At 39.6% G+C, this 22,629-nt stretch overlaps 2 protein-coding genes across 2 annotated transcripts in view; both read right to left on the reverse strand.

Annotated features, from left to right (window-relative positions):
- Positions 1–15: 15 nt before the first annotated feature.
- On the reverse strand, positions 16–4,347 carry lyve1a (lymphatic vessel endothelial hyaluronic receptor 1a). Its single transcript, XM_042486536.1, has 6 exons — positions 4,125–4,347; positions 3,786–3,969; positions 3,551–3,690; positions 2,226–2,444; positions 2,011–2,083; positions 16–881 (listed from the first exon to the last, which is right to left on the reverse strand). The coding sequence occupies exons 1-6, from the start codon at positions 4,204–4,206 to the stop codon at positions 746–748; spliced, it is 834 nt and encodes a 277-aa protein (XP_042342470.1). The 5' UTR covers positions 4,207–4,347; the 3' UTR covers positions 16–745.
- Positions 4,348–6,624: 2,277 nt separating this feature from the next.
- The window catches only part of mrvi1 (murine retrovirus integration site 1 homolog), a 37,491-nt gene continuing 21,486 nt past the window's right edge, over positions 6,625–22,629 (reverse strand). Inside the window, exons 10-28 of the mRNA XM_042486289.1 lie at positions 20,992–21,098; positions 20,835–20,896; positions 19,207–19,371; positions 18,899–18,976; positions 18,733–18,776; positions 18,492–18,548; positions 17,482–17,937; positions 17,211–17,289; positions 16,024–16,141; positions 15,841–15,871; positions 12,968–13,108; positions 12,623–12,754; positions 11,886–12,039; positions 11,530–11,579; positions 10,589–10,723; positions 9,137–9,198; positions 8,318–8,440; positions 7,942–8,070; positions 6,625–7,602 (exon numbers count right to left, since the gene is read on the reverse strand). Coding sequence (XP_042342223.1) covers positions 7,440–7,602; positions 7,942–8,070; positions 8,318–8,440; positions 9,137–9,198; positions 10,589–10,723; positions 11,530–11,579; positions 11,886–12,039; positions 12,623–12,754; positions 12,968–13,108; positions 15,841–15,871; positions 16,024–16,141; positions 17,211–17,289; positions 17,482–17,937; positions 18,492–18,548; positions 18,733–18,776; positions 18,899–18,976; positions 19,207–19,371; positions 20,835–20,896; positions 20,992–21,098 — 2,286 coding nt within the window. The 3' untranslated portion in view covers positions 6,625–7,439. The remainder of the gene's footprint in view (positions 7,603–7,941; positions 8,071–8,317; positions 8,441–9,136; positions 9,199–10,588; positions 10,724–11,529; positions 11,580–11,885; positions 12,040–12,622; positions 12,755–12,967; positions 13,109–15,840; positions 15,872–16,023; positions 16,142–17,210; positions 17,290–17,481; positions 17,938–18,491; positions 18,549–18,732; positions 18,777–18,898; positions 18,977–19,206; positions 19,372–20,834; positions 20,897–20,991; positions 21,099–22,629) is intronic.

The raw sequence follows: 22,629 nt of genomic DNA on the forward strand, positions 1-22,629 counted from the left end.
CAGAATCAAAGCATGTTGAACTATCAGTAATACCATTTATCACATTTATTTTGAAAAACGCAGTGAGTGACTGTGATCATAAAATGTAAAATACAACACCCTGTCTATTAAAAAGCAATGCCTAGCTGGTCGAGACTTTGGTAAAGTGAAAACGCACGCTTTGGGCGACTGATGGCACTTTGGTTATCAAAAGTTTAGACAAAAGCTGTGGAGGGCCAGACATGTGTAAAGTACATTGACACGCTTGTCATTACACAAACCCACAATGTATAAACAGTTGTACCTTAAACCCTGTTTTGTGATGGGAGTATGTTGTAGAAACACTTAGTTACCGTATACACTGTACATCAGACACAGGACCAATCATGGTTGAGTTATGCTGTGTTAATTCAGACTTCTCCCCCTTCAGGAGCTTGTTTTAAAGAGGTTTAAGCAAGTTCACAATTGCATATGCTTTTTAAAAAATGCTAGAAATGGTTGTAGAAATGTTGCATTTACATGTATGTTCTTTATCTGAAGCAGCAAGCAGTAGGTCAAAATAATAAAAAGTCTTCATAGCAAACACTGCCACCCAGTGTTTAAACTGCACCATTTCATAGTGTCACATAACACACACACATATATAAGTAACACATATATACAAACATGAATGCCTTTTAAAGGACACAATAAGGGACACATCATCCTTATTATACAATATTACTCATTTGTTTATGTTCCTAAAAATGTATAATCAGAAAAAAGTTTAACTTGAATCTTCACCCACTTCTATCCTCTCATCTTCTTCAGCAGCTGTGTTGGTTTCCTGTGTTTTCGTCACACAAGTCCACTCCTCTGTCTGAATGTACTCGGACTGCTGCTTCAGAGTGCGATTGCTTCTCCTTTTCACAAAGAGAAAAAAACAAATCACATAGTGCACTCACAGATGTAATAATAACAAAGGGAAATACAATTTAATACACAGGGCCAGGACACATTAACATATGTTTACTCACAGCTCTTTAGTGTTGATATATAGTAAAGCTACTGTATATAGAGCCCACTAAGAGCCAATTCAGTCATAACCAATTAATTCATGTACTTCTTGCATCATTTAATCACAGCAAATCTGTCTTTGGTAGGAATGCACAATATTGTTTTTTTATCATAATTGTGATATCAACTTGTATGATAAACACAACAAAAAAGACTGCAATACTGCACTTAAATATAGCAGCAAAGCAATAATTTACATTCTGTCTGCAGGCACTATTTTGGCTGACATGCCACCACATAAACTCTCTGACTGCTGCACTACTCTGCATGGTTGAAATATGATAAGATGCATGCAGATGATGTGAGGTGTGAATGCCAGTGAGGAACTGGTGCGTACAAAAAATAGCATGTCGTCTGTCTGGCAATGTTTTATATACAGGAGAGACGAAGAGAGGACAGGGTGCAGGTATTGTACAAGTCTGATTCAAGAAGTGGGTACACTTAAATGTCTGCTTATTTATTGCAAGTAATATTGTTATCACGTCAACATTATTGCATATTGCACATTTTTCCCTTATTGCACAGCCCTAGTCTTCAGACCTAAGTGTTATCAGGGTTCCCTCACATTTTCATGGATGAAATTTCAGAACTTTGCCTACTTGCCCATAACTGTAATTTTTTAACTAGCTGGCATACAAAGAGAGAACGCAGGGAGGAAATAAAGAAACATACGTGATAGTAAACAAACATTGCCACATATCAACTTATGTTAGAGCTATATTATGCTGACAGCTTTAGGAAATAAATTTGGCATTATGTTACATTACAAGGAAAGTAATCTGTTGAAGACGAGTAGAAAAGTTTCTTACACGGAACTAAATTTCATGGCTTTTCCAAAACATTCAATGATTTTCACGAATTTCATAACTTTTCCAGTCCTGGAAAATGTAACTGTGAAATTCCATGACTTTTTCAGGTTTTCCATGACCCATGGGAACTATTACATATACTATGTTCATATCGAAAACCACTTACATTTTTATGTATATAAGGATGATAATTGCGACAAGGAGAAGGGCACACATTGAGGTGATGAGTATGACCTTTCCTGAAAAAATAAAACATGATACATTAGTCATACAAAGCAAAATCACGTTCAAACGCTCTGTTATTTGAATCTTTTTACTTGTTGCACTGTATTTCTTGTGCAGTATCAATTGCATATGACAAAATGAACAAAATCTTCATACCTCCAGAAGAACTCTGTGCACTGCTGACAAACCTGGCTGGTTCTCCCTCATTGTCTATGGTTTTAGGAGTTGAGGAGGAAGTAAAAACAGCAGTGGAGGCAGATGTAGAGTGTGGGGACTGGGTAGAGCTTGCTGCTTTTGAAGAATGAGTTTGCCCTGAGTGATCACTGCTGTTTAAAGGGCTATCAGCTGTTGCATCCTTCAATTGTGCTGCTGCATCTGTGCATGTACATAGAGGCCTTGGGATTAGATAAGAGTTACATAAAGTGCACATTTGACAAATGTATGTTTTGTATGTATGTCCTTGTAAAGCTGTCTTGACATTGTGCAGGAAAATATTAACAAGGCATTTCTGAAGGGGTTTCTGGCAGTAACGGTAATTAATTAGTTTAGGTATTAATTTAAAATATTAAAAAATTAACATAATGCAATTATGGAGGTCTTAACCAAAGTTTTATGTTCTCCAACATTAATTTCCCATGATTTTTGAAGATTTATTTTGTAAATTTAATACAAATTCAGTCATAATCCACATCAATTAACTGTTAGCACAGCCTATGTGCTTTCCATCCACATTAATCAGAGTTAATACATTATGATGTATTTTTTGTTGAAAAACAAATAAACAACAAGCAAGGGCTGTGTTAAGAATGGCATACATGATATTTTAAGTTAACCGTTGCCTCTTAAAGGGATAGTTAAGATTTTTTGAAGTTTGATCATGTGGGGTACTTCTACTTAGACAGTATATTACATACAGTAAATGCCAGTTGGCAGGCTGGAGTCCGACATGAAAGCTAAGCAATGTACTGATGTGGAGGGGAAAAAAATCTCTTTTTTTGTTTGCAATATTTACAATATTTTTACTGCTTTGCCTTAATGTCAGACAGTGATTTCTGATGGGAAAATGAAGCCATTATATTACTCTTGTCACAGCCAGACTTCATTGAGAAAAACAACATCACTAAATACAGGAGCTGCTGCTCTACCACTGCCTCGATCTGTTTGTTTGTTTGTGTTATTGTGTGACGTTTGCGCTTAAAAATGCTCTCAGTATAGCGCACACTGATATTGACGTTTTAAAAACATTTTTTTAGGATGGTTAAAATCTGTTTTGCTGCTGACCCCTCCACAGCAGATTACTTAGCTTCTGTGTCCGACTCCAGCCAGGCTTCTCCAGACTTAGGCGTGCCGACAACATCTACTGTAGGTAATGCACTGACTATGGATAAGTACTTCCTACAATCCCACTTTAAAAATTGAAACTATCCCCTTAATGTATAGTGTAAAGCACTAGACAAAAAATCCAAATAAAGATGTCATACCTGATTCATTGAAGCAAAACACATCAAACTTTTTTGTAACTGGGGCTCGCCACGTCACCAAGCCCACCTGGTTTTGACCACAATTAGAAAGGGCCTTAATGCGGGGAATGACTCCAAAATGCTCATCAATCCATCCAAACCTGAATAAAAAACAAAACAAGACACATCAGGCACTTCTCATTCAGTTCCACTAAGATAACACAGGCAATCGTTTTCATCTTCGGTCTCATCTCACCTGCATGTTTCTAAACCTCTGCGGAGAGCTTGCTGTACTTCAGCTTTTGAGGCAATGTTCACTCCGAGGGACCAGCAGAGCCTCCGAGCTTCAGAGGCATTGAAGGCGTACTGAGGCTGGTTGAGGTAATCTAAGCCGCTAACCTGGAATACTCCGGCAATACTTTGGTTCTCTCCTGGGAAAACTGGAAACAGCATGTAAAAAATCTAAATTTAGATGCAGAAATAAGTTAAAAAAAAAAACCATCTAAAAATTCTACTTTCAGGAAGAGGAGATACCTACATTTATCTACAAACAATTTCTTAAAAGATAAATATCAAAACTGCTGGAGTTACTTACCTTTGATGTGGTTTGTGTCAATTTTTTGATGAGAGATGGCTGGAGTAATCAACAGCACTGATGTGATGCAAAGCCAGATCATATTTCTCCCTGTTCAGAGTTGAGATGGACGAATGCAGAGGGATGGCAAGTGATGCACAGTTTATGTGCCTGTGTGCTGCATGACAGGGTTAAATAGAGTTGATTCTGTTCACCGGGGTGTGCGGACTCTGTCATTACCAGAAAGCAAAAGGAAAAGGAAGAGGAAAGTACGGCCCCTGGGTCAGATCAAGAGCCATCATATGTTCTCAGGGCAGGGCCCAGGAGACAGAGAGATAAAACCAATATGTCAACAGGAGATGAAGCTGCAGAAATTCCATAGAAGGCAAAATGCAATGAGTTCGGGTTCCAGGAATAATTAAATGAGGATTTAAACTGGATTGTTCTTTGACTTAAACAAGTGTTTTTCCAAGTAAGAACATAAGCAAAGCACTGCTGGATTTAAGTGAATTTAAAGCTTGTAATATGTGTGGTTTATGTCTAAGCACTGTTACTGACATCTGACACTGACTACGCTGTCCAAATGATTTCCTCCCGGGGGGAATTACTCAGTCATGAACATGCTTATGATCTCGGGTATCCTCTGATGAGCCCTTGGCACACGACTACATCCCACTTCCACAAAAACATCTCCACACAAGCCCTAACGGCAGGAAATGACGCAGAGCTGACGAACACGCAGCGGTGTTGTTGTCAGATGTGAGGTGTCAGTGAGGGCATCATAAATGACATTTGGGAGCTACGGGCGGATATTGAACTTCTTTAATGGTGTTTGTGTGTCCATGGGGTCAAATTAAGACCTTATAGAGTTAGATTACATTACAGTAAATGGTTTCCTGTGTTAATTAAGCGACTCCGGTGAGAATGTGATGGAATTTTGATGTGTTGGAAAGTGAGAACAGACATGGTGGTGAGCAGCAAACATTTTCACTTTTTGTTTCAGTGTGACAGCTTTAACAATTTCACAAACCCAAAACCAAAGCAGTTAAATGTAATTCAGCCAACTTTTATATGATCATTCACATCCCAGGTTTTTCTACTGAGAGATACCAAAATATCCTCTGTGAAAGAAGCCTGTTGATTACATAGTTTAGAATACACTTTGCTTTCATACCAAGAGTTAAATGAGAAGATCAATGCCACTCTCATTCTTCTTCAGGGCAGGAAGGTGCCACCTCACCGTCCTGTATAAAAGGTATGATCGCAGAATGCCTTTAAGCTACCAAGGGAGGAGGTAAAAGTGCCTTTAATGGTGTCTTTAAAAACAGGACAGCCAAAAGGACGGGATTATGGGTGGCATGGGTGTGATGTTTTGACGATGTGTTAAATGTATAAACCACCGCAAGAGATTTAAAAAAAGCAGCAATTAGTGGCTACCTCAAAGAAGAACAGTGGCTGTAAATGTCCACAAATTGGGGAAACAATGAGGTCATGAAGCTCCTTACCCTCCGAGCAGAGGACGAGATCAGTTGCCATATAACAGAGAGGGTAAATTATTTTTGTTGCCATTTTATGCTATTGTTATTGTTTATAAAGCACTGCCAACATGTTTTATATGTCAGACTAGAGGCTGATGTTGTTGTTTTACATGTGATGCCATGTGATGCCATGCCTCTTTTGATTCTGCGATGCCAGCATGCTGTCTAAAATAACACACTGGAGCGACATGATAACACCGTCATTTGTTTCTGTGTAAAAATGCAAAAGCAGCACTAAGGAGGGACTTCGTAGCGGCCCTACAGTGTTATTTCTTTGTGTAAAAAGCAGGCCCCCAGGAAAGCTGCTCAACTTTGCAGCAAATTTTCCCAGCGACCAACTAAGGTATTGTAGCAAAAATAATCCCCTGCGGCTCAGATGGCTTTTGCCTCACAGACCACCACTGTAAAAGAGACGTCTGTGAAACAGTGAACAGGAATTTTGAGCCATGGTGGTTCTGTATTTGTTATACTTTCGTGGAGCTGAGAAAAGCGATTCAAAAATCTGACCTCATCACAATGCAAAGTCTACGAGCTGAGCAGGAACTCGCTGGGGGAGTGGGAGAAACACTACTGTGCATCGTCACAGGGTTGCATACTGTGGAAGTAAACCCGGAAGCTAGAAAACTTTTCAGCATATGCGCCCCGTGCTTGATGTGACATGTTTCAAAAAGCCACAGGCTGAAATCAAACCCATGGCTGCTGCAGCAAGGAGATAGGACTTCGTACACAGCATGATGTAATTAAAGTCTATGGTAAAAAGGGCTGATGCTACAGCCAGCAGCAGGTTATCTTAGCTTAGCATAAAGACTTGAAACAGGGGGACACGGCGGGCCTGGCTCGGTCCAAAGATAACAAAACCAACAAAACAGCACCTTTAAAACTCTCAAATTAAGATGTTACATCTTGTTTGAGAAAGCTATCTGAACCAATTAACAGGTGAAGAGGCGATGTCTTGGCTGTGTGTGGTAAAAATGATTACAATATCTTTTCAGGCACCTTTATTTAAAGGTGAAGTAGCAGAGCATCAAATCCACAAAGAACAAACACACAGGAAGGCACACATGTGCAAAGATAAAAAATAAGCCTCATGCCATCTAATCAGTGCTCTCGTACAAGAAGAAAATCCGTCAGTGCTCTGAAGACACAATCCAAAATGGCACAAACGAGAACCATCAACTGCAAAATATTGCACTTTAGGAACTACTTTGGAATGTGCTTATATCTTAAAGTATTTAAATACTCATTACAGCAATTAAACACAACATAAAGACATTCCTTTATTTTCTATATCTTTAAATATTAGTTCAAAATCTCTCAGGGGCTTCATTATCTATTGGACCTGAGAGAGTATACTTCAACATTAGAGTGTTGATACTTTTTATGGTGGCATTTAACGCAATTGCCTTAGAAAAAAGTACCAAAAACCAGAAGATGTCATTACATATGCATCGTTTTTAAATATATGTATGTATATATCATCACACTATATAATTGGTCCCTAGACAAAAATGATCTTTTAATTCACTGCAGCAAACAATCAGTAAGGTTTTCAATCCAAACAAAATTATAACTTAATGCTGTTAAGTAAGACAAAGGCAGCATCATCCATAAAGCCTCCCAAAATGTCTTTGGCCCTTAGAGTCGGGGTCATGGATTCAAGTGAGTCCGAGTGTCTGAGTGTAGTGATATGGTAAACTAACAGAGCGAGAGGACGACTCTGTTATTTTGGGTTCTTTGGTAGTTCTGCTAAACTCAGTCCAAAGATCTTCATCTCGCCTTGCACAAAGTCCGTCTCTACTTACGTGTCCTCACGTCTGTTGTAGTAGTCACTGAAGAACGTGAAAATACTGATAACCATACACATTGCCACAAACAGCATCAGGGCGATCCAGAGAAGTCGTCGATTCAAGGGAATCTCAGGACAATAACGACCAAGACGAACCACGACCTCCTCCATCCTCCTGTGGAGATAATGACCTCATACTGTACACATCTGAGATTTTTTTTTATGGCTGTCAAAACAGACTTATATGTGTACTGGAAAAATGACTGATGCACATATAAATTACAGCTGCTTGGTTTGGCTTGCTCACCTTTAACTGTACCCCTTTTCTTTTAGTTAAATGTTTTACCATTAATGGATAATCATACACAAGTTATGTGCTCTTGTGGTGTAGATGAGATTCAAGGACATTTTTTGTGCTTTGCATTTTAAATGGGACTATAAGGTCATTTGTTCTGCTTATGTTAACAATGAGCAAATTATGTATTTATGTTTTCAAGCAGCAGATTCAGTTTACCTGTTGGTCCTTCTCTTCTTTCCACTCTCCTCATCCTTATTTTTCAATTCCAGCAACTTCTCTGCAGTGTTTTCCTCTTCCTGTTTCTCCTCCTGCAGCACTTTACTTTGCTTCAGTCCCTCTTGGTAGCTGCATTTGAAATTTACCACAAAGATCAAAAGATATACAGTAATAAAAGTGATGTCAAATCATCAGACAGTGAAATATAATATAGAATGTATTTAGAGTCTGTGTTTACTTAACATTATATACACCTGCAGAACAGTCACATAATAACTGATGAGTCCCATAAATGTGATGATTTATACGAGCAACAACAATGTCATCACACAGAGTGTGTTTGTGTGTCGTTAAGGATGAGGAGACAAAGCCTCACCCTTTATTATATGCCTCCTCCTCGATCTTCGCCTTGAGCTCGGCTCTGATCTCGGCTCTGATCTCCTCTAAGTTGACTGGAGGTTTGGCTGGCTCACTTTCCTGCTCCGACACACTCTTTCCACTGCATTGTTTCAGATGGGAAAGAACAGTCAGCCTTGGAGCCCATCACAGCGGACGTTATAAAACTGAGAGGAGTGCACAGTTAGGTTCCATCACAACACCTGGGCCTTGTTTATAACGGACAACCGGCAGCAGTGGCTGAGTGACGGTAGTGTGCATTACAGGCATGGTGAGTGCAAAGAGAAAAAACAGAGCTGGCACTTTGCACATTTGTTATTTCTATTCTGGTCTCCTCAGAGAACATCTAGACACTTGAGAACCCCACTCAGGCTCACTTTATAACCAGGATATGATTGGAGCCTGGTGTTTGGTGCCTGGACTTCGTCAGACTCTTTGCACAAATGTTTGGATTATGACCCAGGATAGCATATCCATCAACTGCAGCAGGGTTTGATTATTTTTTATGCAGTCAGGGTTATTTTCATCTCATTGGGGCTTTCTCTGCACTGTAAAACACATCCTGAAGGTCACACAAACAAGACAAAGGCCCCACTGCAGCACAAAAATGCTTTTGATAAGAATGATTACAGGTTCAGACACGTCTTGGCCATTGTTTCCAGGACTGTGTGGTGACCTTGGGAATCTAGCAATGGTATGTGTACATACTGTACATGCAGTCACACGTGTATGTGCATGTGCATGTGCATGTGCGTGTGCGTGTGTGTGTGGAAGCAAAACATGAGAACATAAAACATACCATTCTGCTGCTGGTTGTGCCGCCTCTGTAGGAGTGTTGGCTTTCACATCATTCCCTTCACACTAAAAAGGAGAGTGCTGAATATTGGTAAAGAATATTTTTGACTTCTAAAAATAATACACAATCAAGAGATGTGATAGAAGTATCCACATCCTTTACTTAAATAAAAGTGCCAATATCCAGATGTAAAAAGTTCTGCATCTTAACTCAAAGTTAAGTAAAGTAAGTGCAGGAGTATTAAAACTGGTCCAGTACTGAGAGAGAAGGCTGCAGCCAGCAGCAGCATAACAGGCTGCAATGTAACCACACGGGGGAATTTGTGCACCGTCAGTTTATGTCCAGTAAAAGTGCTTTTTTTTTTGCCACTGACAGGCCCAGATTGTTATTGTAAGTGTCAGACAACATTATGGAAAGGATCCCAACAGAGACAGACCTTTTGATTAAAAAGTAAGATCTTTTAAGTTTAGCCAGAAACAGCCCTGAAATCAACATCACCAAACCCTCCACACTCCATTTAATAAAACAGTAATTTTATATTTGTAAAAACCCACTTCATTCAAAATCATCAGACAGAAAGTAAAACTCTGGTGATAAAATGATAAAATTACAGTTTATTTTAATGGAGACTGGTGGGTTTGGCAATATTGATTTCAGGGCTGTTTCTGGTTCAACAAAAAAGGATCTTACTCTTTATCAAAAAGGTCTATCTCTGTAGGGATCCTTATAATGCTGTCAAACTCTTCTAATTACATTCTGAGCCTGTCAGTGGCCAAAACAAGCACTTTTAGTGGATGTAAATTGACAGTGCATAAATACCCTGAGTGGTTACATAGCAGCCTGTTCAGAGGCTGCCAGCTGCAGCAATCTCTCTCAATAGTGAACCAACATCAAATTTTGTTGTCTCTATTTGTCACTTAGACATATAACCTAGGAAAATTGGGTCCAGGTTGAAAAAAAAGCAAGTTACCCTTTAACTATCAAAAGTAATCACTCTGTTAAAAAAAATGAGCGCAACATTTCCCTCTGAAAGTGGCAGAGAAAGTACAAAGCAGCATAATAAATTAAGCAAAGTACAAGACCCACCAATATGTACTTAAATACAGCACAGGTGAGTGTTTTTAATTTCTTTCCGCCATGAAAAATTAATATAGATATGACATGGACCCTAACTTATTGCTTTTAATCAGTAATTTATTGCATTATGGACAAGTTTACATTCCAAAACCTATCTATCCTTTCTGAAATAAAAAGAAAAACTAAAACAACTGATGTCCTGAAAATGAACTGTTTCATAAGAAGTGTCCTAAGATGACTCCTACATTTTTTTCTAACCTGTTACAAAAAACTTCCACTCAGCAGCCAGACTGAAAGAGAGGGTGTCACTGCATTAAAAGTTTGATATGTAATTTCCCAGCATTTCCCGACAGGACAGGAGAGGACAGGAAGACCTACCAGGACAGGAAGAGCAGCAGCAGCGGTGGGTCCTGTGTTGGGGCCTGGGCCAGCTGTAGCTGGACTCTGACCCGGGATGTTCAGGAGGTTAAACTTAGGCACCACCGCTACGCTCACCCTACGTCTGGGCAGAGCCTGGAGAGGGCCGGGTGAACGGGAGGCAGAACACGCACCAGTGTTAAGAATAAAAAACAAAATATCAGTATGTTTTGGTTTTTTTTATATTGATTTTTTAGCTTTTTGACTTTATTAGAGATAGGACAGCTTAAGCATAAAGGGGGGAGAGAAGGGATGACATGCTGATGTATGCCTCAGGGATCCAGTCAAGTTGCAGTTACAGTTTACAGCCATGTCTGTGAAAACATGGATGCTTCACACCAGCAGCACAGAAGATCTAAACAATCAACACAGTTTCGAGGAGAGCACCCAAGATTAGTCTCACCAATTCAGGTTTTAACAAAATGTCTCCCCTTCTGATTCTGAGCTATGACATCGAGTAATGACCACAAAATCAAGAACATAACGATGCCACAGTTTTGGATTAAAATGTCATCACTTCTTCATTATATCCTTTTACACATTTGTGTGAAATTATAATTAGTGTATGAATTCTTTAGTTATGGCCAGAAACATGTTTCGTGAGGTCACAGTGACCTTGACTTTCGCCACAAAAATCTAATTGTTGATTTCAAGTGGAAGCTTGTGTCAAATTTTAAAGAAATTCCCTCAACATTAAAATGGACAACACGAAAACATCGGACATGGATGTCAATGGCTTGGCGGCATTAAAAGTTATTAATATCTTCTTCTTTTTTTTTTTTTTTAATAAATAGCCGTACAAAATCCAAATGCATCAAATTTACAACAATATCAAACAAAAAAAAAAAAATCCTCACATTTGAGAACCTGGAACCAGAAAACAAAAACTGAAGTGCGTTTACCTTTCCAAGAGTGAGGGACATAGATCTTGACGGCCGTGGAACTCCATCATCTTCATGAGGACAAACAAAGAAATACAGAACACAGCATTAGATTAGCACAAGAACCATTCATTTCATGCTGGCACTGTTCCCACAGCTGCAGTGAGGATCAAGATACTCCAGTTACAGCAGAAAGTTCACAGGTGAAAAATATTCTTACAGAGCAGCAAAGAGAAGTGCATGCTTTATCAAACTCTTGCCTGGATATATAAAGTTTAGAAATATTTTTCCATTAACAAGCATGAAACCCTTTAAGGAGAAAAAAAATGTAATGTGTTTTCCTGCGCTTGATGTGAATGTGGTCACCACAGTCTGACCTCCAGGTTCGACGGAGCCTCCGTAACAGCGGTTTGAGTTCTGGTTGGCGAGCTTCTTGAACTCCATGAGCTCTGCGTGGTCCTTCTCATAGGTCCTCTTCAGATTCTCCACATATTGCATCATGACCTCAGTGGCTTTGCTCATACGTTTCTCCTGTAGCACAATGAAAAGTCACATCAGCACAAGACCACGTTACAATATATGAGCACAGAAATGGAACTAATCGAAAGCCTTAAAGCAGAAGAGACTTTGAACAAATGACTCTTTGTGATATGAGCCGTGAAGCAATTTTGAAAACAAAAATAAAGAAACCTTTATCTTTATTCAGGATTTCAGGTGGCTGTCAGCTGATAGAGTCTGATTGTTATTAATGGACGGGCAGCAGCACAAAAAAAAGACTGAAAAAGTCAATAATTCATTTGAGTGCTTCGGCATTATAATGAGCTGAAGATCTCTGAGCTACAAAACAGTGAATTCACTCTGTAACGATGTTTGCTTTGGTGTACACAAGGTCAACCATGAGATTAAGATACAAATCGTCCTCATAATTTAAAAGAAAATGCTACCAAACAGGCGTCCCCGTGACCTTAAGACATCCGGAAGAAGGCAGTATCTTTTAAACAATAATATGCATTGTATTGTTAAAATTTTGCAACATTCTCTTTATCTGTCATCATCAGCCGTCCTGGATTTTTTTGGTTTGCTACGTCATCCGCATGTGTTTGCATAACTGCACCTGTCGAACTGCTCCGACGATCTCTGATCTGCTGGAGAGCCGCGTGGCCAGTCGGTGCAGCACAGCTATGGTCTCTATGAAGCGCTGGTAGGCCTCACGCTGCTCCAAGTTCTGCCACTGCGGTGAAGTAATCTGCATAAACACAACAATGTCTCATTACAACTCTCTTGACAACAAAGTGTACAGCAGTGTCTCCCTTTGTACCTGGGACTGGGCTCTGCAAGATAAACATTTACTGTGGGACACTTCCAGGAAACATTAAACAGATGAACGAGCACTAACGAGCCAGAGGGAATTCTTCTGTTGGAGTTAATCTAATATCAGCTGCTGTTTTCGAGGGCTGACCTTCAGTGCTCCTTTGAACTCTTCCAGCTCCTTCTCGGTGTCTTCCTCAGTCAGGTTCCTCTCCCTCTCTGCCTGTTTGAGCCGCATCTCCAGAGTGTAGTTGTCGTTCCGAAATGCCAGTGACAGCTGGACAAATGCGTTCTGTGGGGAGGAAGTCGCTGCAATATAACGCTCACAATGGCACATTAAAACAGCACATTAAACACAGATGAGCTGCTGGTGATGGCAACACACCAACTCAGAGCAATATCACAGGAATCCATAGAAAACTCTCCCACAGTGCAGCACACGTACACGTAGGCTCAACGAGAGTCAGTTTGGTTGTTTACGTGATACTAATATGCATTTTACTGGTTAACGACGTGTGAGGGAGAATCATGCAGCCCTGAGAAGAGCATGGGGAACGGGCTGTGATTCTAACATTTGGCCTCTCAATGTTTTGCTGCGTTGATCAAAGACGGTCCGCACAGTTTTCCAACATACATGGCTGAGAGGAAATATATGACCTCTGACTGTCCTGATCCAGACACGTCCCCGAGGGAGCAGCGCGAGGGGCTACAGCCCAAGCCCGCCAGCGTCACTAATGTTTGCATTTTTCTCCACAGGAAATCACTCTGAGTCTCTTCGGCCTGATCAGGAACAGAAAAACACTTTCCTGTTGACAGGACACAGCCAAACTCAGGCAGACTTTTTTTTTTTTTTTTTTTTTTTTACGAAGGTGCAATTAACTACTTTGGTAACAAAACGGATGGTTATAAACACGGAGCTGTGCATGCGGCAAATGTTCAGAAGTGAGAGGAACAATAGATCTGACCGCTCTGTTTGAAACAGTGTTTGAACACAATTCACTGCTCAAAGTAAACAGACTACTGCTGACGTTCAGTTTTATGACCCATTGTGTGATGACTCACACACTGTAGCCTCACTGTGGAGCGTTGAGACGGTGGAAATGAGAATGACTTTATTAAATTTATTATTTATTGTTTGGGAAATAGAACACAAAAGGCAAATTATAAATAAAGTAAATAAGCTGAGTCTCTTACTCTACTACTATTCAGGCAGTCACCAAAGTGACACTGAAAACATTAAACTGTTGGAGGAATATTTTGAGGAATATGCTTTCTTGCTGAGAGGAAGATATAAAGATTGATATAATTCTCATGACAGAACACTAAATATGAGTGCGATTACATGGACATCAATAACCTGTTTATGAGGCTTATCCTGGTTATGATCATATTCAGGATATAGTATTTACATGAGCACAGAGATATCCGGTTATTCATATTCCCTGTGTACATCTTGGTTTCTGTCAGAGTACTCCAGGTTGCATACTCAGGTTTCTCGTACAGAAAATATGATCAAACACATAAACAGAATACTCCAAATCATAGAGGTTATTCATGTCCATGTAAATGCATGCTATGAAGCTACCCGTTAGCTTATCTTAGCATAAAGAGTGGAAAAAGGGTAACACAGCTGGTCTGGTTCTGTACAAATGTAATCAAAGCTCACTAATTAACATGTAATATCTGGCTTGAATGAATCTGTGCAAAAAAACAGTTGCCAGGTAACAAGCAGAGACTCCAGAAAGCTATAAAATGGCAAATTGTTGTTTTTATACACAGTTTGTGTGCGGATTAAACAAAGGGAAAGACATGTTAATCAGTGATTTTTAAAGGTGCTGGTGAGGCGAATAATGTTACTCTCAGAAAGAGCCAAGCTTGTGTTGTGCTCACACTTTGAGCAACAACCAAAAAGCGTAACCAACCACATGATCGCTGAGTTGCCCTTGAAGTCTGCCTCAAGCGCTTGTTAATGTAGTTATGTCGTTATGGTTTATTTTTGTCTGTGACTTGCCACAGAGCACCTTGATCGAACATCATCTAAAACCATATCAGGGTTCCTACAGCTTAATCAAGATACATTTAAGACTTTAAAACTTTTTTATGCCACAAATACTACAATAATCAAAACTAAAGGAAAAAAACAACATGGACCAACACCAATTACTTAACCCTCATTTTAATTGTAAATAAAATATAACCTTTAGTTGCCGTTAGTGGGAGAGGCATTTGGGAAATTATAAATATAAAAAAAAGAAAAAAATGATGTCACCAATTATTTTGGGTTTTAGGAGGCAACGTCAGAAAAAAAAACAACTATTCATTAAATCCTTTCCCCAATGTCTATGCATTTGTTTTGTTTTTTGTAAGACAGATTTAATACACTTTAATACCTATTAAGGCCACATTTTTATATAAATGAATCTAATGCCTCTGAAGACTTTTTAAGGATCCGTGAGACCCCTGCATATAACTGATTGAAGCTTCATTGTGTCTGCACAGCATTACACTTTCCCCGTTATTTCCTATGCTAAACTAAGCTACAATAACAGATATCTGCACGTGTACGAAGCATCTGCAGGGAACAGGAAGTGTTGTGGTTCTTGTTTCTAGTTTAAGTAGTATTGACCAATAAAGTTTGGGTGGCAGAGACTTATTGTTGTCATAACAACAGCTGTCAGTTTCCAACTGATTGATTGAGTCCAATCCGATTGATCTAACCAGCTGCTAACTCCAGCTTCATACCTACAGATATGACAGTGACATCAGTCCTCAAACTCTCGACAAAGAGTATTCCCACAACTGTATCCCCTACATTGTGAAACATATCTTTAAAATTGCAGGCAAGCACAAGCAAAGCGCCACAGAAAACAAAATCAACGGTAACATGCAGGAACAGAGCACTGAACTTCCAGTGCTTCATTGTGAGAGGAAATCATTTTCTGTTTTTGTTACTTTATATCTTTTGTTTTTCACAGATATAATGTGTGAATGTCACCTAAAAACCTGCACAGATCAGATACCAACCTCAACTTCTTTTTCAGTGAGTGGAGGTGCACTGGAATGAAATCAAAGAGGAACTGTTAGTATGGTGAGTAATGTACATACAGTATTTGAACACATGTAAGGAGGGTTATTTTAGCAATTAGACAGAAACAACAAGGCAAAGGGTAAACGTTAACTGAGCATCAGATGCAGCTTGTTACACACCAGCCCGGTAGACCTCGGTGGAGTTTGAGTTTTCTCAGCATCACATCTGAAATGTTTGGCATGGCATCGGACTTCTCCTTCACCTCATTACTGCCTGAGTTTGGAGAAGCTGGAGGACCTGCAGACACATTGTTGCACAAATAAGTTCTGAAACAAAAATTACCTGATCTTTTTCAAAATAAGTTTTGATTTTAATCTCAAGTCAGTTGAGGCAGTTTTAAAGTCGAGACTCGAGTGTTTTTGTTCAAGTCTGTGTAAAACTACATGTCTTTAAAATAAGACCATTTTAAAAAACTGAAATATAGTGTTGCAGTTGCACAAATGAAGAAATGTCCAAAAAGGCAGGCTTGTGGTGCTCAAAGCGCCAAAATAAATAAAAAAAAATAAATAACTGAAAAACTCAACAGCAGTGTCTCTTTTCATGAATCATGACCTGGTTAATCCACAGATCTTGTTGTGAGAAGTTTCATGTAGGAACTTTTTTCTTTATAAACCTCGACAACTCTCTAACTGCATCACCATGCCGACAGAAGCATGCATCTACTGCTCACTCACCTAGCACTACTGAGCTAGCTAAAGTTACAGGTCAGCCGAGGAGGATGCCATTAATGTTTAAATCTCTCACTGTCACAAACACAAGCCCGTTGTCTGTGACGCTTCTTCTGCGCAGTGATACAGTTAGTAGGTGTACTTTGGTAGAAAACAGTTCCAACATGCCATCGAGTTCCATTATATTCAAGAGAAGGCAGACATCTGTTCGGCCGATATCTCCAACACTTTCCAGTTCACACTTAAACAATTTAGTATGATAAATAGCTCTACAGGTAAGAGGAAAATATGCATTTTTGATGTTGGGGTGAACTGTCGCTTTCAGTCTAGCTAAAGTCCCAAGTCCAAGTCCAGTCACATTTCATCTTCCACAGGTCAGGTTTAGCTCACATGCTTTAACAACCATGCCATCTGCTGATGGAAAATGCAAACAGCATGTATGTCTCTGTTATGAGGCTGCCTGTAAATCGGTGGTACAAACGGAAAAAAACAAGAGAAGCCGAGATCATCATTATTTTCTGACTGCTACAGATTTTCCCTGAGATTCAGGAAGTGCTGACCCTCGGTGACACTGCTGAATGTGCCGCTGAAAGTACTTTCTGTCTCACACAGACAAGAGGGAAAACAAGGACTGTTACCTTTTTCCTGTTCAGCCGCTTCACTCAAGTCTGGCAACTTGGATCCCACAATGCTTTGGTTACGCATCATCTTGTGCTCCTGTAAACACACACATGCATGCCCGCCCGCATACACGCACACACACACACACACACACACACACACACACACACACAAACATGCGGACACATACATACACACAAAAGAAGAAAGCATTTTACAGAAGAGGCTCTGACTACAAAAGCAGGCAGTAATAACAGTAACATGTAGTTTACTGAACCAAAGCTGTACCTCTCTGAATTTAGACAGTTTCTGTACACCTCCCGGCTGGGTGGGGAGGTCCTTGTACCCTGAGGACTTGAAGACGGCATCCCTGGGCTTGTCTGAGAAGGTATCCTCTGGTGTCGGAGGGAAACTCGGGGCTCCGTTTCTAGAATTAAGGCTGCCTACAGCATCCCAGGAAACAGCCCTCATTAGTGGAGGGAAAGCCCCAATCGTCTTGATCTCTGCTGTACAGGGGGCCAGTTGAGTCGGGGGTCGGGGGACGGGCTTGGCCACCCCTGTGGCCGGGGCCTGGTTTGAGTTGCGGCCTGAACCAGGTCCCTCATCTGCTTTACTACTTGCTGGAGGACTCCTCGGTACAGCAGGATCACAGTTCTCCTTCTGAACGGCAAAACGGGGCGTTAGTGTCCCAGAGGACACTTTCCTCTTCTCAGAGGGCTTCCAGTCCACCAGCAGTCTGTTGCCCTGAGGTTAGCAAGATAATAACTGTTAGTAATACACTGACCTTTTGAAACCAGAGAAAATTTGTTTTCTTTCAAAACCATGGGAAGATGAGCAACTTAAAAAGAAATGGCCCAAAATCAGCAAAAAAATTGTAAAAAGCTACAAGAAAATTAGTGAAAAATAAGGAAGAAAAAAAGTAAAATTAACAAAGAAAATGACCTCAAGAAAATGTTCAAAATACATACATATTTTCTGTAACATAGGACTCGATAAGTATATGGGTATTGTGGAGTTTCTTTCACACTTATATTTTTTACCCATTTGATTTTGGTTGAATGTTAGAAATAAAGATAAAAAAAAGAAAAAAAAAGAAGACATAACAAAGAATACATAACATCTTAAACTCAAGAGGTGTTAGGTATTCAGATGTGTATAAGGTACTGCTTGTTTATGCGCACATGCTAACATTGTGCTGGAGTTTAGGATGTACTGTTGCATGACTTAACTCTTCTACAAACAACACTGAGTTTGTCATATTTGTTATAATGTAAAGAATTTCCGTGAATGAGTCTGACCTCCGGATCCTTGGTTGTTACGTCAGGCTGTTCTCGCACTGAAGGAACTTCCAGATGCTACAAAAGAGGATAACAAAGCGAATTTTCTTGTGTCATTAAATACATCTCGAGCCATTCAAAAACACAACAAAGGAAAGTAAAATTAACATTGCCAGTTTTGGGGAAAAGAAGAATCCATTGGAAAAATTCCTGTGTTTCAAATCACGCCGTTATGAGTGAATGTTGTTTATAATTTGTTTACCTGACCAGCCGACTGAGAGCTGACATATGTTGCCTCTGTGGGAGCTGAAAGAGTAGATTACAACCAATGAAATAATTATTACAAACTCCAGTGATCAAAAAGTGATTGGAAAATAAGGTAGAAAAGTTATAAATAATTAGTAAATAGTTTCTTTTCAGTACTTTACCATTTTGAGGAGCCACAGTCAGTGAGCTGCTTCTAGATGAACACGGTGAGGTTGACGGAGTTGGAGTTGGAGAAAGACCTTTGGGAAAAAAACTTTGCGTAAATTACACACATTTCAACACTGGACCAACTGACTTGAACGTGACTTTCAAACCACTGTAACAAACACAGAACGATCAGCAACCCTTGAACAATATTTTTAAAATTAATCTAAACTCACCAAGACAACAATCAACTCATGCTCAAGAACTGATCCACTATGTGCAGTGTGTGTGTGCGTGTGTATGTGCTTGTGTAGTTATTCGCTACCTGTGGGCGAGTCAGTGAGGGAGCGGCGGCCGCGGCGTGTCAGGAAACGGTCGCTGACCTTCTTGGCCTGTTGGAGCAGCTCCAGGTTCTTCTGTCGATCCTCCTCAGAGAGCTGCAGCTCTGGCAGCTGATCTTTCACCAGGTCGATCACGTTACCTGTGCTGTCTGAGAAAGACAGTACAGACGCACACATACACACACACACACACACACACACACACACACAAGCCCACTTATTTGATTCCTCATTTGTTTTTTGAAATTTTAACATGTCAACGTAAAAGCAAAAAAAATGCAGTTATGGACAAACGGCAACTTCAACCAGTAAGTTTTCCCACATCGGGTAATAAAGCTTAAAAACACATTTTGTACAAATAAGTTCTGGGCACAAGAAGTTAAGGGCGACCTATTGTGCTTTTCTATATTTCATGCTGTATAAATATCATGTTACAATGTCAAATGTTTGTATTAAAGGTGGAAAAAGTTTCAAATGATGAGGTAAATATATATAAAAATTATTCATGTGAGCAAAAACCTAAAGCTTCAGATCGTTCTGAATACTCTCCATAGGTTTTTTTCCTACTTTGGCTACAGTACGACATCATCATGTGCAGGATTTCTTTATATGGTCATCTGCTCCAGGCACGCTACTGCTAATGTTGTTAATTTTGCCTCAGATTTAGATCATATTCCTGCTGGAACATGTCTGGTTTTGTTAAGAAGCATTTACTGGAAATTTTTCCACAGTGTCACTATTCTCTATTACAGTCATTCCCTGGCTTCAGTGACAGTGCAGAGACGCTGAGATACAGAACACACTGACTAATCAGAGCAGCTGCCACATAACCGCGATGGTAAACGACTGTTATTGCCATGTTATGTCAGTGTTACTGTCTATGAAGCGCTGCTGATAAAGTGAAAATGAGTTTTAAAAAAAAGTGTTATGCGACTATTGAAGCATGCAGATCTGTTCTATTCGAAACCTTAAATACAGGCATGAACCTAAAAATATGCACAATTAGTCCCCTTTAAAATCTATGAGTGCTTTTGGATTGGAGTGATTTGAAGAAGATATTTATGTGGGATTCCTTGGTATGAAGTCTCACACCCATGAATAACTCACAGACGGATGTGAGCCAAAAAATCAGGTGATGAGATTCTGCCAAATTAGGGATGTTTTTTTTTATCTCCTTTCCTCAGAAAAGGGCAACAAGTCAAGAACATCAAAAGTAATCAAAGCAGCAAAACCATCTCAGGCATGAATGAGGGAGGACACACTGACAGATTCTCCTCTCAGGACAGAGATGACCAAACTTAGTCGAAATGTGGGGAGGAACTACACAGCATAAGAGCATTACTTTTTTTTTTTATATATATTCAGCCTTTTAAAGACAGATCTTGCAACAAATTTTTCCACAATTCCAGTTACAAATGTCAACTTAAAAACAGTCCAACAAGCAATGACTTAAATTTTCTGGACTAAAGCAAATGTTGCTAATGATAACATCAAAATAGCTCTCACTTTGTTTTGGTTATCTTAAGATAATTACTGTGTGTGTGTGTGTGTGTGTGTGTGTGTGTGTGTGTGTGTGTGTGTGTGTGTGTGTGTGTTTACAAGGTTTACCCACCGACTGTGGTGATTGGTCCCCCAGAGGAGTTCCTGGCCATGCGCGCTCTGGGACTGTGCGGCCTGAGAGAGGAAACAGTAATGATCCGTACACATTGTCCTTGTTTACAGCCAGAAAGAAGAAAACTATTCCAGTGTTTGAGATTATGGACGATTACCTGGTCTGCTCCAGAGGACGTCCATCTTGTTGAATAATAGTAGCCTGCTGTGGGTAGACGATGGTTGGAGCAGTCATGACAACAGCTCGACTCTCGGCAGGTGCAGTCTGTGCAAAAAAACACAAAAAAACAAATGCATCAAAGATAAAGCTTCATGGCAAAACTGCTATATGCAATATGTTCTGCTTTTAACGAACACAACTTTGTTTAGAAATATGCATCATTAGCATAATATTAACACAAATCACAAAGTTATTAAAACTAGATATTGACAAAAAAATCCTCATCAAGAGAGGGCCTGAAAACGAGGCTAAAATGCAGTTTATATTGTGCTACAGTGGAGCATGATCAACTGGTAATTTAGCCTTTAACCGTGAGGACACATTTTTGCAAACTTCAAAGATTTGCATCTGCTATTGTAATCATCTTAAGAAACTATAAGTTCAATAGACACCACTATACTTCTCTAAATGTCGTGATAAACCACTAGTTTGGTTACACGGACAGCCTCTCCAGGATGTAGCAATTGCAAAAATGAATGCAAAATTCAGCAACATCCCCAGAATTCTGCGAGACCTTGCAATTTCATTCAGTCACTGCAACGTTTATGTGAAATTTGGCCAGCTTATTGTAGTTTCCAGTGGATTTCACCAATTATAGCAGTCTGTTACACAACAGCACAAAACTCATCCGTTTGTGTTGGAGAGCAGACATGCGTGACACAAACGTCTCACATTTAGCAGCAAAAATTACTGCTAGAGACCTGCAAGGCAGTTTCCTGATGGTGGGGATAAACTGTTTTGCATTGTGTGTAATGTTGTGGTGAAACATGAATGAAAGTCATCGATTAACAAACAAAACACACAGGGAATGACTGAAACATGTGAACAACACACAAACCGTATCACCACGACAGAGACTGTTGCATCCACATCTACTGCGAACGCTGAGAGAATCTATGTGAGTTAACTTAAACATGCAGTGTTCGTGGTAACGTGAGTGCAGTATAAATTACAAACTCAAAACAGTGCCGTTTCATTCTTAATGGAACAAGTCACCTTTTATTTCTAATTTATTTTACAAAAAAATTCCAAATATTTTAAACTTCTTTTTTCAATTTTTAGATGATGTTATAGCTAGGTGAGCTAACAGCAAATGCACACTTCCTTCTGCACAATGATTCTCATCAAAATAATCTAGATTGATAAAAAGCTCTACAGGTAAGAGATAAAATATATGTTTTTGTTTTTGGGGTGAACTGTGTCTTTAAAGATAAGAGTCTGCTGGAATGAGAGACACAAGAGAACGAGTATGACCATCCATCAGGTGAAAATGAAAAGAACAAATCAACCATCAGGTTCAACATGTTGAATGTGAAAGATGTCATAAATCTGTTTATCGGAGCACTGCAGTGATTTATAATTGCACGTCCAAGTTGGGGAACTCACAAGAGATTGATTAAAATAATTAAAAAAAGGTAAAAATAGTTGCAGCAGAGGATAAGACATCCTGACTTAGTACTGCAAGAGGTGAGCAGGACGGATCTCATGTATAAAATTGATGGAGCATACCTTTAATAATTGAACAGTTTCAAACATTTGGAAAACTTCACATCTGTAAAGATTATAGGTCGTTCAA

The sequence above is a fragment of the Plectropomus leopardus genome, chromosome 1, assembly GCF_008729295.1.
Source record: "Plectropomus leopardus isolate mb chromosome 1, YSFRI_Pleo_2.0, whole genome shotgun sequence".
Lineage (NCBI taxonomy): Eukaryota > Metazoa > Chordata > Actinopteri > Perciformes > Serranidae > Plectropomus > Plectropomus leopardus.

Coding starts and splice junctions, on each gene's coding strand:
- lyve1a (XM_042486536.1), bottom strand. CDS start 4,206: ATGATCTGGCTTTGCATCACATCAGTGCTGTTGATTACTCCAGCCATC. Junction 3,691..3,785: donor AGAGGTTTAGAAACATGCAG/GTGAGATGAGAC, acceptor TTTTTTATTCAG/GTTTGGATGGATTGATGAGC. Junction 2,084..2,225: donor TGCACAGAGTTCTTCTGGAG/GTATGAAGATTT, acceptor TTATTTTTTCAG/GAAAGGTCATACTCATCACC.